We start from the raw sequence: 19,650 nt of genomic DNA, 5'->3' as shown, positions 1-19,650 counted from the left end.
AATATCCTGGTTGAGTAGAATAGCTCTCGTTAAAATGAATGTTCTTCCTCATTTATGAAAACCTATGCGAATGCTCCCTTTAATGCTGCCCAGGCAAGCACTACGGAGGCTTTACAGTTGGTTCGGCACTTTTATCTGGCATCACAAATGGCCTCTTATTAAGCTTGCCAAACTGCAGTTTCTGCAGGGGTTGGGGGTGTGTGTGTGGATTTTCCAGACTTTAATAAATACCAGCTGTTCCCTACTATTCTATGTGGCTCATTGGGCTTGACAGGACCCATGGTCAATTTGGCTGGACATCGAGGCCTCCCAGGTAAGATTTCCCTTCACTAATCTGTTGTTCATGACAAGATGAGGACTGTTATGGACCATTGCAGAAATCGGATTGTCCTTAACATGGTTAAAGCATGGAGAATGATGCGACAAAATTAGGGTAATTTACAAAAAAGCTTCTTACTCCCTTAGTAGGAATTTGGCGAGGAATAGGATTCTGGCTTTAGGCTCTGAGAGTCCAGAGGGGCTTCCTGTTTGGGAGACTTATGAACTTTATACAGAAAGGCTACATTAATGGTTAGTTCCTGTAAATCGGATATGGAGACAAGGGTACTCCAGTCCACGGGCATTCTCTCAGTCAGCACTCCCTATAATTTATTAGGAGGTAATATCTCGAAATACGTTGAACTGCTGTGTGGTATCTGGACTCAGGAATTAAGGCTGGAGATCTCACCAGAGGAGTGGGAGGATATTTGGGAGAACGTAAGGAAGATTTCTAATTGCAATAGGATGCAGGCTATACAATTAATGGTACTCCACAAGACTTATTTGGCACCAGAACGACTTGCAAAATTTAAAACAGGAGCGTCCCCAATGCACCCCAAACGTAAAATAGATGTTGGTACTTTTACTCATTGCTTGTGGTTATATCACAGGATTCACAGGTATTGGGGTGCTATATTGAGTGCTTTGGGAACAGAGGTCAAGGTAGATCCAGTGTCCCTCCTCTTGTGTTCGCTGAATTTCCTTGTGGGACATGAATGGGAAGAAATTGTTTAGTATTCTTTCATTTTGTGCGAGGAAGAACATTCTGATGAGTTGGGTCTAGATGTATGTTTGCTCACTGAGCTGGAAGGTTCATTGAGATGTTTCGTCACCCTACTAGGTAACATCTTCAGTGGGCCTCCGGGTGAAGCACTGCTGATAATTCCTGCTTCCTATTTATATATTTGGGTTTCCACAGGAAATGATATCACTCACCCAAAGAAATATTGGGTTGGTGATGTCATTTCCTGTGGAAACCCAAATATATCACTCACCCAAAGAAATATTGGGTTGGTGATGTCATTTCCTGTGGAAACCCAAATATATAAATAGAAAGCAGGAATTATCAGCAGTGCTTCACCAGGAGGCCCACTGAAGATGTCACCTAGTAGGGTGACGAAATGTCTCAAAATGAACCTTCGAGCTCAGTAAGCAAACCTACATCCAGAACCTCAACTTGAACTACAAACCTTCTCAAAACTTGCTGATGAGCTGGGTGTTGGGAGAATCCCCCAATTCTCTCAGGATGGCATTGGTTAGTTATGGAGCATATCCCCCCGGACTTCCTTACAAGTATGGTGCACCAGAAAACAGAACTTGGACGTGGCGGCCCTTTTTGAACTATATAGACACAGACTTATCAGCTTATTGGTTAGGGCCTTTGTCTCGCCCTGAGGGCTATGTCTGGCCGCATAGGGATCCCTGGGAGGAAGAGTTCTGAATAAATACAAATATGTCAACTGATGCTCCTGGTGATGGGTAACTTTGGTGGGATTGCGCTGAGTGTTGTAACTTAATTTAATTTTCCTTGGTTCAACTCAAGTTTAATTTAGTTTCCTTTTATTTTGATTTAGTCATTTATAGAATTGTAGTTGGTGTAGCTTCTTTTCCTCCTACATTGTTTATGGAGTAGAGTAGTTGCTTGTTTGCTGTTGTTATTTTGCAAGGTTGTTTTGTTTTGTAGTAATTTTATATTTTTGGGAAAAATTCAGAATCTTCTCAATAAAAATATTTATTTTTTAAAAATTGGATACTCAGCAAATATTTAAATTATTCAGGCTCAAGAGTTTGTAAAATGGGAAGACATTAAGGGTTTGGGAAGAATCCACGGAGCACAACTCCCTAATACACCAGTGATTTAGAGACAAATCATCTTCAGGGATGAGATGCACTTTCCATATAAAGTCGATAGCAAGAAAACAACTTCACTATACTGCATGCCGCTTGCAAAACTCTTTATTGCAAATTTCCTAACGAGACCTATCAATTTTCAACAGTTCCGTTTTATAAGTTTCCCATTTACAAAACGCTAGATCCAGATGTTTTGTTCACTCCAACACAAAACTAGATTATCACAAATGTTTGTGGTCCGTGGTAAGCATATGCAAACCTGGTAAGTTTTCTCTCTCAATTTCACTGAATTTTTCTGTAATGTCAGTGTAACTAATTGTGTACATGCCAAATGTCACACTGCTACAAATATTGGTATTGCTATGTACGAGTCGTACAGCTGCAGCCAGCAGAAAATCAAAATGGCCCACTGTGAAACTATCACCATCTCTCTTCACATGCATCATGTTGGTGTCATCATAGACAGTATTCAGCTTCAGTACAAGATCTTACATATGATTTGACAGCAATGTATGTGGACCTGTACTGGTGTACAATTGTTTGAGGAAGCTCCAAAAAGGACAGGAGACGAGATTGGTAAATTGACACTATATCAAATCTGCTTGACTTTCCGCAACAGGATATTTTAACCAAGCATAACAAACTTACAACAGAAATGTTGTCTCTTCCTCATCTGCAAGGTCCAACAGCTTTCAAATAAAACTTCACTTAAGCCTGCAATGAACTTACCAGAAGTCTTTCTCGTGCAATCTGTAAATTACTAATCTAATCAAATTAGACAGTGGGAGGGGAACCTTCAATAAAATTTCTTCTAAAAACTCAAAAAATTCAATCTTCCAACTTGGTGTCATACTTAACTGATCCAGAAACTATAGGGAAAAAAATATAAAAAAGATGGACTAACTTTTCTCATATATAACTTAACTGAATTTAATTTAGTTATAAACCATGTCCTACCCAATGTGGGAACTCTGGCATTTGGAGTCTTATTCACAGAAAACAAAATTAAAAAATGGTCGTCATACACAGTAAAGCAAGTTATAATCACCAATTTTCAGGAATTAAAGTAACAGAATTAAATTATTCTCTCAGAAGACTGTAAATAGATAAGGCAGATAACATTCCTAAAAGTTTCAAAAGGAATACATTAGCACATTTATGGGAGTTGATGACCGCGGAATGACATTCTGTGAAGGTACTACATCTTCATAACAATTTCGGACCACAGGGCAAAAGCCTAGAAAATGGCTCATCTGTGTCCAAACCCAGTTCATTACAGTCTGCTGTAAAAAAAAAGGGAAAGGAAAACAAGGACGAGGATTATCTTAATTCTCTTCAGTTTTTTCACTAGTCACTTCTTTCTTCTTGGATTCTTCCTCTTTGGTGGATTCTTTTTTATCCTCCTTAACAGATAGTTCCTCTAGCTTTTCAGCAACCTTATTTGCACTTTCACTGTCACCTGATAGAAACAGATAGGGAAATGAGTGAAAGAGTTCCATGAATAAATGCTATTTAAAAATAAAAATGGGAAATCTCCTGGTACCTGACTAATAGTGGTTCCTCAGTTAAAACAAATAAAACCAACTATGTGGCCAATTCTCTCATCTTTAGACACGGGACCTTCTAGTGTGTAAATTAGCCATCACATTTTCCTCTACTACAGCGACTATATAGATAATGAAATATGCATTAACGTGAATTCGATATACCACGATTGACGAATTAGGGACGCTGTTTCTATAGCACAAACTTTTAAAGCATGTATTGGTTATAATGAGATATGAAAACAGAACTACCGCATTATAGCAGTTATGATTTAGAGATGCCGGTGTTGGACTGAAAGCTAGTGCTTTCAATTAAACCTGTTAAGACTATAACCTGGTAGTGTGTGATTTTTAGCGTTACAGCAGAACTGACTGTATTTCAGAAGTAAATTTTGCCATGGTGATTGTCACGGGAATAACAATCAGGGTGAGAATTCAAAGCCCACCATGGTAGTTGGAGAAATTTAGACTAATTTAATTAAATAAATGTAGAATAAACAGTATCAGTAAATAGTAATTAGGAACTAGTGAATTGTTATTAACAACCCAACAGGTTCACTAACATTCAGGAACACAAACCTATTGTCTTCACCTGAACTGACCTACAAGTGGCTTCAGAGCCACATGGAATATGGTTTAGTGCCCTGTGAAATAAACTTGGCAAGCTGTTCAGTTGTATTAAATGTCTTGGAGGAATCTGTTTGGGAGAGGTCACAGCACAGAAACAGACAAGTGGATATTTTAAGTGTGGCCTACAAAAAGTCTGCAGTAGTGAGTAGAGTGGGTTCTTTCGTGATTATGTTTTTTGAGATAGGTCTCTTGATTAAACTTAAAATATAAGTCATAACTATTAATTTAACCTGGAGCAGTGTTTTGCAGAGGAATAACATGGTTTTATTTTCTGGGTCTGTAGATTGTGAAGGAGCAAAAACTGGTCTTTAGTAGAGTGATATGCTCTTCTTGTCGGACTTGGGAGTTTAAGGAGAGTTTATGGGTTACTGCAGATTATATCTGCAATAAATGCCATTGGTTGCGAACCCCATCAGATCGAATGGATCAGTTGGAGAGACAGTTAGAGGCAATAAGGAGGGGTAAGAGAAATTTGCAGTTAGTGCAGGTGTCTTCTGTGGCTATCCCCATTTCAAACAAGTATGCTGTTTTGGAAAATGTAGGGGATGATGAATTCTCAGGGGAACGTAGCACAAACAGCCAAGATTGTGGTATTGAGACCGGCTCTAATGCAATGAGGGATACGTTGGATTCCAAGAGATCAACTGTGTTAGGGGACTCTCTAGTCAGAAGTACAGACAGCGAAAAATCAGAATGGTTTTTGCTTCCCTGGTGCCAAGATCAAGGAAAGGGTGCAGAATGTTCTCAAGGAGGAGGGGGGCCAGCAGGAGGTCATTGTCTACATTGGAACCAGTGACATAGGAAGAGGAAAGGTTGAGATTGTGAAGGGAGATTACAGAGAGTTAGGCAGGAATTTAAAAAGGAGGTCCTCAAGAGTATTAATATCTGGATTACTCCTGGTGCTATGAGCTAGTGAGAGCAGGAATAGGAGGATAGGGCAGATGAGGAGCTGGTATATGGGAGAAGGATTCACATTTTTGGATCATTGGATTCTCTTTTGGGGTAGAAGTGACCTGTACAAGATGAACAGATTGCACCTAAATTGGAAGGGGACTAACATACTGGCAGGGAGTTTTGCTAGAGCTGCTTGGGAGGATAGTAAGGTTGGAAGGGTGGGGGTGGGGGAAGAGAGAGAAGGTTCCAGGGAGATAGTAAGCAAAGAGACGGATACAGTTGAGAACAGAAGCAAATCAGTCAGGGCAGGCAGGGACAAAGCAGAGAACAAGGTAGGACTGATAAATTAAACTGCATTCACTTCAATGCAAGGGGCCTAACAGGGAAGGCAGATGAACTTAGGACATGGTTAGGAACATGGGACTAGGACAGGACTGGCAGCTTAATGTTCCAGGATACAAACGCAGGAAGGACAGAAAGGGAGACAAGAGAGGAGGAGGGATTGGAGTTTTTGATAAGGGATAGCATTACAGCTGTGCTGAGGAGGATATTCCCAGAAATATATCCAGGGAGGTTATGTGGGTTGAACTGAGAAATAAGGAAGGGATGATCACCTTATTGGGATGGTATTATAGACTCCCTAATAGTCAGAGGGAAATTGAGAAACAAATTTGTAAGGAGATCTCAGCTATCTGTAAGAATAATAGGGTAGTTATGGTAGGGATTTTAATTTTCCAAACAAAGAATGGGACTGCCATAGTGTTAAGGGTTTAGATGGAGAGGAATTTGTTAGGTGTGTACGAGAAGTTTCTGATTCAGTATGTGGATGTACCTACTAGAGAAGGTGCAAAACTTGACCTACTCTTGGGAAATAAGGCAGGGCAGGTGACTGAGGTGTCAGTGGGGGAGCACTTTGGGGCCAGTGACCATAATTCTATTAGATTTAAAATAATGATGGAAAAGGATAGACCAGATCTAAAAGTTGAAGTTCTAAATTGGAGAAAGGCCAATTTTGACGGTATTAGACAAGAACTTTTGAAAGCTGAAAGGAGGCAGATGTTTGCAGGTAAAGGGACGGCTGGAAAATGGGAAGCCTTCAGAAATGAGGTTACGAGAGCCCAGAGACAGGATATTCCAGTTAGGGTGATAGGAAAGGCTGGTAGTGTAGGGAATGCTGGATAACTAAAAAAAAATTGAGGGTTTTGTTAAGAAGAAGGAAGCACATGTCAGGTATAGACAGGATAGATTGAGTGCATCCTGGAGTATAAAAGGCAGTAAGAATATACTCAGAGGGAAATCAGGAGAGCAAAAAGGGAACATGAGATAGCTTTGGCAAATAGAGGTAAGGAGAATCCAAAGGGTTTTTACAAATACATTTAAGGACAAAAGGGTAACTGGGGAAAGAATAGGGCCCCTCAAAGATCAGCAAGGCAGCCTTTGTGTGAAGCCGCAGAAAATGGGGGAGATACTAAACGAGGATTTTGCACCAGTTACTTACTGTGGAAATGGACATGGAAGATGTCGAATGTAGGGAAATAGATAGTGACATCTTGAAAAATGTCCATATTACAGAGAGGAAATGCTGGATGTCTTGGAACGCATAAAGGTGGATCAATCCCCAAGACATGATCAGGTGTACCCGGGAACTTCGTGGGAAGCTAGGGAAGTGATTGCTGGGCCTCTTGCTGAGATATTTGATCATCGATAGTCACAGGTGAGGTGCCAGAAGACTGGAGGTTGCCTAACGTGGTGCCACTGTTTAAGAAGGGTGGTAAGGACAAGCGAGGCAACTATAGACCAGTGAGACTGATGTCGGTGTGGGCAAGTTGTTGGAGGGAAACCCGAAGGACAGGATGTACATGTATTTGGAAAGGCAAGGACTTATTAGGGATAGTCAATATGGCTTTGTGCATGGGAAATCATGTCTCACAAACTTTATTGAAGGAGTAACGATGAGTATTGCTGAGGTCGGAGTGGTTGATGTGATCTATATGGACTTCAGTAAGGCGTTTGACAAGGTGCCCCATGGGAGACTGGTTAGCAAGGTTAGATCTCACGGAGTACAGGGAGAACTAGCCATTTGGATACAGAACTGGCTCAAAGGTAGAAGACAGAGGGTGGTGGTGGAGGGTGGTTTTTCAGACTGGAGGCCTGTGACCTGTGGAGTGCCACAAGGATCGGTGCTGGGTACTCTACTTTTCATCGTTGATATAAATGATTTGGATGTGAGCATTAGGGATATAGTTAGTAAGTTTGCAGGTGACACCAAAATTGGAGGTGTAGTGGACAGCGAAGAAGGTTACCTCAGATTACAACAGGATATTGATCAGATGGGCTGAGAAGTGACAGATGGAGTTTATTTAGATAAATGTGAGGTGCTGCACTTTGGGAAAGCAAATCTTAGCAGCACTTATACACTTAATGGTAAGGTACTAGGGAATGTTGCTGAACAAAGAGACCTTTGGAGTGCAGGTTCATAGTTGTTGTGGTTCTGTTCGCCGAGCTGGAAGTTTTTGTTGCAAACGTTTCGTCCCCTGGCTAGGCGACATCATCAGTGCTTGGGAGCCTCCTGCGAAGCGCTTCTTTGATGTTTCCTCCGGTGTTTATAGTGGTCTGTCCCTGCCGCTTCCGGTTTTCAGTTTCAGCTGTCCGCTGTAGTGGTTGGTATATTGGGTCCAGGTCGATGTGTTTGTTGATGGAGTTTGTGGATGAATGCCATGCCTCTAGGAATTTCCTGGCTGTTCTCTGTCTGGCTTGCCCTATGATAGTAGTGTTGTCCCAGTCGAATTCATGTTGCTTGTTGTCTGCGTGTGTGGCTACTAAGGATAGCTGGTCGTGTCGTTTCGTGGCTAGTTGATGTTCATGTATGCGGATTGTTAGCTGCCTTCCTGTCTTCAACCGGAAGCGGCAGGGACAGACCACTATAAACACCGGAGGAAACATCAAAGAAGCGCTTCGCAGGAGGCTCCCAAGCACTGATGATGTCGCCTAGCCAGGAGACGAAACGTTTGCAACAAAACTTCCAGCTCGGCGAACAGAACCACAACAACGAGCACCTGAGCTACAAATCTTCACACAAACTTTGAGGTTCATAGTTCCTTGAAAGTGGAGTTGCAGGTAGATAGGATATTGAAGACGACGTTTGGTATGCTTTCCTTCATTGGTCAAGAGTATTGAGTACAGCAGTTGGAAGGTCATGTTGCGGCTGTACAGTACATTGGTTAGACCACTGTTGGAATACTGCGTGCAATTCTGGTCTCCTTCCTGTCAAAAAGATATTGTGAAACTTGAAAGGGTTCAGAAAAGATTTACAAGGATGTTGCCAGGGTTGGAGGATTTGAGCTAAAGGGAGAGGCTGAACAGGCTGGGGCTGTTGTCCCTGGAGCGTTGGAGGCTGAGGGGTGAGCTTATAGACGTTTACAAAATTATGAGGGGCATGGATAGAAGATAGAAAAGACGAAGTCTTTTCCCTGCGGTGGGGGAGTCCAGAACTAGAGGACAAAGGTTTAGGGTGAGAGGGGAAAGATATAAAAAGGAACCTAAGGGGCAATGTTTTCACGCAGAGGGTAGTACATGTGTGGAATGAGCTGCCAGAGGATGTGGTGGAGGCTGGTACAATTGCAACATTTAAGAGGCATTTGGATGGGTATATGAATAGGAAAAGTTTGGAGGGATATGGGCCGGGTGCTGGCAAGTGGGACTAGATTGGGTTGGGATATTTGATCGGCATGGACAGGTTGGACCGCAGGGTCTGTTTCCATGCTGTACATCTCTATGACTATTTCAAACCAGTTATAATTTGGACAGGTATTCTGACATTTTAAGGAGCTGTTCACCAACACCAATTGCTTAACAGTAATTAAGTGTGTGAGTGGCATGTTGGCTCAGTGGTTAGCATTGCTGCCTCACAGCACCAGGAACCTGGGTTTGATTTCAACTTTGAGGGACAACTCGTGCAAACTCCACACATTCTCCAAATGTCTGTGTGGGTTTCCTCTGGGTGTTCTGGTTTCCTTCTCCAGTCCAAAGATGTGCAGGTTCGGTGCTTAGGCCATGCTAAATTGCCCATAGTCTCTAGGGACGTGCATGCTAGATGAATTAACAATGGGAAGTGCAGGGTATTAGGGCAGGCTGGGCTGGGTCTGGGTGAGGTGCTCATCGGAGCTTCAGTATGGACTCGATGGGCCGAACAGCCTGCTTCCACATTGTAAGGATTGTATATTTCAATCAAATGGGCAATAATGCTGGCCCAGCTAGTGATGTCCACATCCTGAAAGTACATTAATACAAACAGTCACTGGGCTGTAAAATGCTTCAGCATATTTTGAGGACAGAAAAAAAATTCTCATTAGAAACAGTTTTTTGTTTAACTTAACAATTAGCAATTAAAGAAAATTGCTGATTAAAGATAATATGCAGAAAGTATCCCAAACTGCAAAGTTAATCTCCACATTTTCTCTAGATCAAATTCTCCTTAACCTTAGAATGCAAAGAAAGAAAGAAGAAAGATCACTCCTCCCTTGCAAATACAACAACAATTTAAATATTGGACACAAGACAACACATCTTATAAAAACTTTAAACATGCTTTGCTCCTCTGCAGTCAAATTATGTGAACCTCCGGATTGGCCTATTTGAATACTTTAACACTATTCTTTACATGCTTAAAGATCAGATTTACCGTTGTCAAAGATACAAACAAGAGTAATTTTCTCAATGTAAAGTTGCATTTTTGCACTTATTAAGTGCAAAAGATACTTCACATGATACACTGCACAAATGGATCAAACAGTAATTCAGCACCTAAAGTACAAGACTGGATAGAGCTGTTTGACATTAGACCAGATATCAAAATCTAAGTCAAAAACAGGAATTGCAGCTGAAACTCAGGTCTGGCATCATCTGTGGGAAGAAGGCAGAGTTAATGTTTCAAGTCCGATGACTCTTTATCTGACTGAGTGTTTTGACCCCCCCACCCGGTCTGCAGTACAGTCAGTTCTGCTATAATGTGGTAGTTCCATTCTCATGGAATCCCGTGTTATAAGAAAATACTGTGTAATAGCAGCACCATTTAAACTAATGGGGTGGGTATCACAGTATAACCAACATGTTTTGAAAGTTCACACTTTAGAAACACTGTCCCAAATCAGTCAATTGCATTCAACTGAATTCGCATTCACAAAACACGCATTATAAGGGAGCAACCTGTAGTTAAAAAAAAAGCAGCATAATTTGTCAGGGAAAAATAGGGATGAGTAATAAATGCCGGCCTTGCCACTGATGCTTGTACACTATGAACAAATAAACAAAATAAAAATTTAACCAAATGTTCTTCATTATTAGTTTCTCAAATTTCAAACAATATTGCTTTTAAGTACAGACCTACTCAAATTGGGGAAAAAAATTCAGAAGTTCTCATGCGCCTGTTGTGGTATAGGTGGCAAAATTCTTATTTTTCACACATTTAAAAAAAAAATAGACCAAGTACATCATAATACATTATTACAAAACATTAAAAACAAATTATGCTTACTTTCATAAAACGGGCATTTGTTTGTGCAATGGTAGCTTGCTACATCCACCAGCAGTTTCAAATGACAGCATGTTATACTGGGGTACAAATACATGACTGCATATTGAGGTAGCATATTCTGAATCACACAATTAACTGTAATTGTAAGACAGTGGTTTGCCAACTTATGGAGATGACAAAACTGATTGGAAACAGAGTCCAAAACCTCAGTTAATTTTAACATCATCTGGCCTTCTTTGATAAAGATCATGAAAGCTGCATATTTACCCTCATGCTTTTTCAGCCAACCTGGTATTGTTTAAATTAAATTGGGGGTGGCAAACCATAGACAAGTTGACTCAGATCAAAAATCCAAACTGTTCTAAACTAAATGTAGACAACAGACTTTTAAACTAAGGCGGTTTCAACTGATCATACTCCATGGTATTGATTTAGTTTTGCTGCAATTGACTAAAACACTTGTCTACAGCAGTTTTCTGCTTGGCAACCTGACAATCATTGCAGCACCAATCCTCAGCTACAAATTTCACATGGTCATCAATGTCACTATGTTTTAGAGAACACAGTTTAAGGACTGTGTGTCTAGAATGATTTCAAGCTTGTCAGACAACTTTCTGATAGCAATGTAAATCTTTACACGAAGCCAGGATGGGATGGCCTTGTGGTATTACTGTCAGACTATTAATCCAGTAACCTAGGTAGTGTTTTTAATTTCACAGGGTGGTGCAACATCAAGGGCCAAAGGGCATGCACTGCACTGTAACGTTCTATGTTCTATGACTATGACTAACTGCAGTAAGCCATGAGCTCCAACTCAATCAATCAATTAATCAATCATCGATTCTAGTGGAAGCAGCACTGTTGTAGATAAAATGTCACTGACCGCCGACTGCCTCCAAATGTTATAATTTATGGCATAAACAGTGTTTAAATGTTTTCTTTAAGAAAACCAAGATACCAACATCAGAGAAGCCTGTGCACCAGACATCAATAGCCAATGTCTGTATTGCAGAGAGCATGAATTGCAATTGACACAATTTCTTGCAGCACATCAGAATAAGCTTTGTTCATATACATCATATTGTTAGAAATAAATGCAGAGACTATTTTGAATTCTAAGGTACAATTTACAACAGTTTTACTGTTAATATGCTTCTGTTGAAAAATTCAAACTCAAGCTCAATTGTCTACATTAGAAGTCTAGGGCCCTTTGTTGTATTTCCAGCTACAAATAAAAATGTGGAGTATATAGTTATCTTGTGCATCTGTTGCCTCTTTGACCATGACTGAAATGGAATCACATTCCAGCAGTGCAGATTTAACAGACTAGACATGTGAAGCAACTTCTTCTGGTAAATAATTCTGGTTAAGTTTGGTCACATGTAGAACATAACCAGCATTTTGCAGCTGTGCTAATTGAAGTACTTCCTTAGTTTTGGACCATCCATATTTCCCCTCCCAAAAGGGAATGTCAGCAGAAGTGATAGCCTCCACTATCTCTAACATGTTTCATTCTGTTCCACTGCCCCTTTAAACATGGAAGTCTCCACAACTTGCTTTCTGTTCTGGTCAGGAGCTTCCACAATGTATTTTATACAGAAATTCTGAATCAACAAGACAATCAGTCAAGATTTGTTTTGTAAATTATTTGCTGGAGCAACATGCAAGATTCCTGCTGGAAACTGCATCACATGACCGTGAACTGAAATTTTTTCCCATTTATCACTGGAGGTCATTTTAACTAGTGTTGAAATAAACATAACCAAACTGATGTTACCAATACTGAAGTATATGCACATATATCCAAACAGCGACCAACTGGATTTAATTATCACAAAGGAGGAAGCAAATGTATCACTGGAAGGCAAGTTTCAAAACAGTAACTTTCATGAATACAGAGGAACCTCGATTATCTGAATACCAATTATCCGAAAATCGGATTTTCCGAAGGAGATCCCGAGGTCTCCATAGAAACATTACATCAAAGACATGGGGTGGGGGTGGGTGGGAGAGAGGAGAAGCACTGTGTGGAGGAGTGTATGTTGTTGGACAGGGTTGGGAGCGGGCGGTGTTGGATGGTTGGGTTAGGCGGGGGGTGGTGTTTGGTGCTGTCTGCTTCTGCAGTCTCCTGAACAGGGAGCAGACTTTAAAAACTCCGAGCCCCAGAGGAAAGGCCTTTAAATCGATTAACCGAATAATCAATTATCCAAACGAAATAGTGCCCGCCCATCTTGTTTGGATAATCGAGGTTCACATTTCACATTTTCTGTGAAATTGCTGAAGATTGCAAACTGAGCAGACCCCTACTTGTAAATATAAAATATTTCAAATATGTTGCATGTCAGAATTAATAAACATTCACCTTGTAGTTTCATCTTCTCCTTGCATTCTTCAAATTTTACCTTAAACTTTTGTGCATCTAAAAAGGAAATGAAAATCATTGATACTTCAGTTAGAGTTTCTTCATTGAAACAAAATATATTCCAATACATAGGGAAATCAATCATCCAGAGAATGGCACACACTTCACGTGTGCAAATATCTACTTAATGTACCACAGTAATTCCACTATTATGAGTAACGGTGAATTTCCTGGATACAGAAGTAGTACATCACACGGTTATTGAAATCTGGTAGAATCTGATCAATATCAAAGCTTATTGCAATCTAGTAATTGAAGAAATTATATTCTCTCATGTTATACCATTCTTCCATAATAATGCATTAAGAGTTAGGACCAAGCTTTATTTTTTACATGCAGCAAGGTCGGAGGCCCAGAGATAGGCAAGGTCAAAAGAAAAGATTGCTGTAGTCCAAGAGGGGGGAAGGAGGAGGAGAGTGAGAGTGAGAGTGAGGCACATGCAGAAGACTGGGAACTACTTGGGGAAAATGGACATACTTAATTACAATCACCTGCCAGTGGTTGAGAGGTCACTTTCCAAAAGGCTATTCTGACGGTTTAATTGCAGTGGGAGCTTTCGACAAACTGATACCAGCCTTTTGCCTTCTCCAGTCAGTTTGTCAAAACCAATTTCAGTTGGATTTGATTAAGGTATATTTTAAACAGGAATTAGTGTGGTCCAGGCTCTTGGAACATTTTGGAAAAGTATTATTTTGGGATACAATTGTCACATCTTTGTGTGTGCATTTGTGCCATTTGCCTGCAATGAACAATATCATGTGCAATACAATATTCAGTAATGATCGAGTACTGTGTTTGACAGTGACTCCTAAATCTATGGCTTGAGGGGGTTAGCTTAAGATTTGTTACACCTACTAAATATGCTGCATATACTAAATTAAGCGAGAAAGCTATTCAGAACTGACATTTGACTGCTCTTGGAAAATGTTTCACAATTTCAGCACGCTGTTCCATAAACACAGATTCAAATTTTCTTTCTTCAATAGACATGAAAGTAATGATATTATAACTAGATCTTTCTAGTTAGGGCTTTCTCCTTGAATGGAGTGTAACTGAAAATGTGTAGGTAATTTTAGATGATATAGAAGAAATTATGAGTTAAGATATATTTATCACCGCCAAGGCATAAGCAGCAGGAACTATATATACTTTGACTCTGAAGTTGCAACTGGTAATAATCTTCATTTATTGTGTTGTGTTTCTCATTTGCACATTGCAGATGTAGTGATGAATTTAAATTAATTGTTTAAGATGCTCTTTGGAAATTCTGAGATTGACATTAGTGTAATTGGGCAATGATTATCCCTTTTGTGGCCAATTTATGGCCACTCTTCTTCTTCAGCAATGACTGCCACAATACCTTCTTGGGTTACATGAGGTAATGCTCAACAAAGCTGAGCACAGCAATCATCTTTAGGAGATAGAAGGCTACCACCAAGAATTTAAGAAATCGTTTGTTTTCAGTGGTGGAAAGTGCAACCTGGTATTTTCTTACTCAGCTGAAAATGTGTTGCTGGAATTCTGAATAAGGGCTCATACCCAAAACGTCGATTCTCCTCCTCCTTGGATGCTGCCTGACCTGCTGCGCTTTTCCAGCAACACATTTTCAGCTCTGATCTCCAGCATCTGCAGTCCTCACTTTCTCCGAGAAGATCTTCTTACTCACCCAGAGTTGCCCAAGATTACCAACTGTCAACCACAAAAATCCAGATCCAAAAACAAGTGTTGCTCAGGCCAGGCAAAGAAAGACTCCCTTTCCTGAAGGAAATTGGTGAACACAGATGTGGTTTTATGAACACCTAAACTTTCTAGTGCAAACCCATGAGTTACCAAATTTGTTAATTAAATCATAATCAGTCATGACAGGATTTAAACTCTCCATCTACAGGTTGATAATTCAATGCTAGAATCAGAAGCTTAACTATGCATGTTTTATGTGGCAAATATATAGACTTTAATTTTGTTGAAATGGTTCAGTAAAACACTGTTTTACTGTTTCCCCTGATTTTTAATTCTACACATTTATATTTTATTCACATTTTGATCCTATATGTCTTTCATTCTTACACTGCCACCCAGTGGATTTGTATTCAAACTGTCTGACTGAGACACAGCTTAGTATCAGTAAAGGACACTGAATCCAATGTTACTGTAAAAGATGAAATATCATGCTATCACAGGTAAATGTCAAGTTTTACAAATTTTTTCCATTGGCAGAGTTTGCACAAATTTTCAATGTAATTTGAAACGTCATCTTTAATAAACTATTTGATCTTCGACAGTATGTGTGCAGATGATAGAGATGTACAGCACGGAAACAGACCCTTCGGTCCAACCTGTCCATGCCGACGAGATATCCCACCTGCCACCAGATAATCTCGTCCCACCTGCCAGCACCCGGCCGATATCCCTCCAAACCCTTCTTATTCATATATCTATCCAAATGCCTTTTAAACATTGTAATTGTACCAGCCTCCACCACTTCCTCTGGCAGCTCATTCCATACACATACCACCCTCTGCGTGAAAACGTTACCTCTTAGGTCTCTTTTATATCTTTCCCCTCTCACCTTAAATCTATGCCCTCTAGTTCTAGACTCCCTGATCCCAGGGAAAAGACTTTGTCTATTTATCCTATCCATGCCCCTCATGATTTTGTAAACCTCTATAAGGTCACCCTCCGATGCTCCAGAGAAAACAGCCCCAGCCTGTTCAGCCTCTTCCTAGAGCTCAAATCCTACAACCCAGGCAAAATCCTTGTAAATCTTTTCTGAACTCTTTCAAGTTTCACAACATCTTTCCAACAGGAAGGACACCAGAATTGCACACAATATACCAACAGTGGCCTAACCAATGTCCTGTATCCGATGCTCCAGAGAAAACAGCCCCAGCCTGTTCAGCCTCTTCCTAGAGCTCAAATCCTACAACCCAGGCAAAATCCTTGTAAATCTTTTCTGAACTCTTTCAAGTTTCACAACATCTTTCCAACAGGAAGGACACCAGAATTGCACACAATATACCAACAGTGGCCTAACCAATGTCCTGTATAGCTGCAACATGACCTCCCAACTCCAGTACTCAATACTCTGAAATTTCCCATTATAAGTGAGATTAAAGGGAAGGAATTCTGGATTAGTGGTGCTGGAAGAGCACAGCAGTTCAGGCAGCATCCAAGGAGCAGCGAAATCGATGTTTCGGGCAAAAGCCCTTCATCGGAAATAACTGAAGCATTAGTTGCGTACTACCAGAAATATGTAGGTGAAACCTCCAAGAAGGAGATTAAGGACATCCTCATACAGTATGACAGGAGCTTGCTGGTTGCTGACCTGCAATGTTGGGAAGGCCAAAACAATTGGTGGATCTGGTGCCTATGCATAGTACCAGAAATCTAACTGTTAAATCTTTCAATTGATTTGGACAAACATGTAGCTGTCATGTGAAAAAAAGCTGTTCAGCCAACACTACCAATCTTGACCCCTTGAATATTCCCAACTTATGGTTTCATACTCAGTCACTATGCCTACAGTTGCCAAGCACCTGAACACATGAACTTCCTCCACAAACGTCTCTACTCTATTTCAAGACTTGCCTTAAAACGTAGTTTTCTTTGGAGCACTTCTACCAATATCATATTTTATGGCTCACTGTTGAATTTTGTTTGGTAACATTCTTTGAGACATCTTACGATATTAGTGCCATTGGACTGGTGATCTGGAGCCCCAGGCTAACATTCTTGGGACATGGGTTTCAATCCCATTCTGACAGATGGTGAAGTCTGAAGCAGATAAAAATCTGTAATTAAAATGGTGGCCATGTAGCCGTTATTGATTGTTTTAAAAGTCCATGTCGTTCACTAAAACGTCTTTTAGGGAAGGAAACCTGGTGTCCTTAACTGTTCTTGCCTACAAGTGACTCCAGATCCACAGTCATGTGGCTCACTTTTAATTGCCCCTTGGGCAATAAGTGCAGAGCAACATTCATACCCCATGAATGAACTTGAAAAAGTTCTTGTTGTAATCGGGTGTCTGTCTGTTCTTCTCATTACTTGATGCCTGTGTAGGTTCTACCATAGTGATCCCAACAATGTGCGATAGTAGGTTGCTAATGACATGTTTGATCCCACTGGGAACTCTGTGTAGATAGATGTCAGTTCTACAGCCTTTTCCTTATGAAAAAGATCTGCCCACTTTCATATGAGGTTTTGTGAAATGGATCTGAGGGGCTCTGTTCTGTGTGGCTGGTAAATCACTCACCATGGGCCTCTCAGCACAGGAAGTAGATGTCATAGCAACCCATCTGTTCTGCGGTCACTATGCATAGAGTGATCTGGCTGCAGGAACTGAAAACCTTCAGTAATTAATAGGAGAACAGACATTAAAAATGATCTCTGATTATATAATGTCTTTCTGGATAATGGAATAACGTAAGAGTTTTGAAGAAGAGTCATAACAAATTCCAAATGGTAACTCTCTCTCCACAGATGCGGAGTTTCTCCAGCATTCTGTGTGTGGATTTTAGATTTCCAGCAGTATTTTCTTTTTATTAACTCAACCATCTTCATTTGTGCTGGGTATGAATCCATCCAGTTTTCCCACTGACTCCGGTTTTGCTCAGAAATCTTGCTGCTACACTTGGTCAAACGTCGTCCTCGTATCTAGAGTAGCCATTCTCACTTTGCTTCACGTGTAGAATTCAGGTGGAAAGGCTTGCATTTTTATCATGACCTTCAGATGGCCCAAACTGCATTACAGCCATGAACTATACTTGAAGTATAATCACTCCAATGATGGACACATAAACATTGTGTGGCTATCTCTCTAGGTACATACAGACTGCTTTGGTATCTGAATGGTGCTGAACATGCCCACTCCCGAACTTTGCCACATGATAGGACAAAACAGAAGCATGGTAAAGAGATCACACACCATCTCAACTCGGAAGTATATCACGTCTCCTTCAGTATCACTGGGTCCAAATCCTGAACTCCCGCCTTATCAGTGCTGTGAATGCCCCTATATCATAGAGTCATACAGCATGGAAACAGACCCTTCAGGCCAATCAGTGCACACCAACCATGTTCCCAAACTAAATTAGTTCCACCTGCCTGCACTTGGCCCATATCCCTCCAAACCATTCCTGTTCATGAACTTATCCAAATGCCTTTCAGACATTGTAACTGTGCCTGCATCCAGCACTTTCTCTGGCGAGGTAAAAAGCCTGACCACCCTGGCCGACCCATTGTCTCAGCATGCTCCTGCCCCACTGAACTCATCTCTACCTACCTCGACACTGTCCTATCCCCCCTAGTCGAGGAACTCCCCACATACGTTCGAGACACCACCCACGCCCTCCACCTCCTCCAAGACTTCTGTTTCCCCGGCCTCCAAAGCCTCATCTTCACCATGGATATCCAATCCCTCTACACCTCCATCTGCCATGACCAGGGCCTCCAAGCCCTCTGTTTTTTTCCTCTCCAGACGTCCCCAACAGTACCCTTCCACCGACACTCATTAGTTTGGCCGAACTGGTCCTCACCCTTAACAATTTCTCCTTCGAATCCTCCCATTTCCTCCAGACCAAAGGGGTAGCCATGGGCACAAGTATGGGCCCAAGCTATGCCTGTCTCTTTGTTGGCTACAGAGAACAGTTATCTTCCGTAATTACACCGACACCACACCCCACCTCTTCCTCCGCTACATTGATGACTGCATTGGTGCCACCTCGTGCTCCCGTGAGGAGGTTGAGCAATTCATCAACTTCACCAACACATTCCACCCTGACCTTAAATTTACCTGGACCATCTCTGACACCTCCCTCCCGTTCCTGGACCTCTCTATCTCCATTAATGACCGACTTGACACTGACATTTTTTACAAACCCACCGACTCCCACAGCTACCTGGATTACACGTCTTCCCACCCTACCTCTTGCAAAAATGCCATCCAGTATTCCCAATTCCTTCGCTTCCGCCGGATCTGCTCCCAGGAGGACCAGTTCCACCACAGAACACACCAGATGGCCTCCTTCTTTAGAGACCACAATTTCCCTATCCATGTGGTTAAAGATGCCCTCCAACGCATCTCGTCCACATCCCGCACCTCCGCCCTCAGACCACATCCCTCCAACCGTAACAAGGAGAGAACGCCCCTGGTGCTCACCTTCCACCCTACCATTCTTCGCATAAACCAAATCATCCGCCGACATTTCCGCCACCTCCAAATAGACCCCACCACCAGGGATATATTTCCCTCCCCACCCCTTTCCGTCTTCCGCAAAGACCGTTCCCTCCGTGACTACCTGGTCAGGTCCACGCCCCCCTACGACCCACCCTCCCATCCTGCCACTTTCCCCTGCCACCGCAGGAACTGTAAAACCAGCGCCCACACCTCCTCCCTCACCTCCATCCAAGGCCCCAAAGGAGCTTTCCACATCCATCAAAGTTTTACCTACACATCCACT

At 41.5% G+C, this 19,650-nt stretch overlaps 1 protein-coding gene across 2 annotated transcripts in view; it reads right to left on the bottom strand.

The window, feature by feature from the left end:
- Positions 1 to 2,258: 2,258 nt before the first annotated feature.
- Positions 2,259 to 19,650, bottom strand: part of ranbp1 (RAN binding protein 1) — a 27,801-nt gene continuing 10,409 nt past the window's right edge. For both annotated transcript variants that reach the window (XM_043715427.1, XM_043715426.1), the window contains exons 5-6: positions 13,133 to 13,189; positions 2,259 to 3,628 (exon numbers count right to left, since the gene is read on the bottom strand). In XM_043715427.1, coding sequence (XP_043571362.1) covers positions 3,495 to 3,628; positions 13,133 to 13,189 — 191 coding nt within the window. In that variant the 3' untranslated portion in view covers positions 2,259 to 3,494. The remainder of the gene's footprint in view (positions 3,629 to 13,132; positions 13,190 to 19,650) is intronic.

The sequence above is a fragment of the Chiloscyllium plagiosum genome, chromosome 25 (assembly GCF_004010195.1).
Source record: "Chiloscyllium plagiosum isolate BGI_BamShark_2017 chromosome 25, ASM401019v2, whole genome shotgun sequence".
Classification (NCBI taxonomy): domain Eukaryota; kingdom Metazoa; phylum Chordata; class Chondrichthyes; order Orectolobiformes; family Hemiscylliidae; genus Chiloscyllium; species Chiloscyllium plagiosum.
The sequence above is the reverse complement of the archived record's forward strand: the minus strand, read 5'-3'. Positions and strand labels throughout refer to the sequence as shown.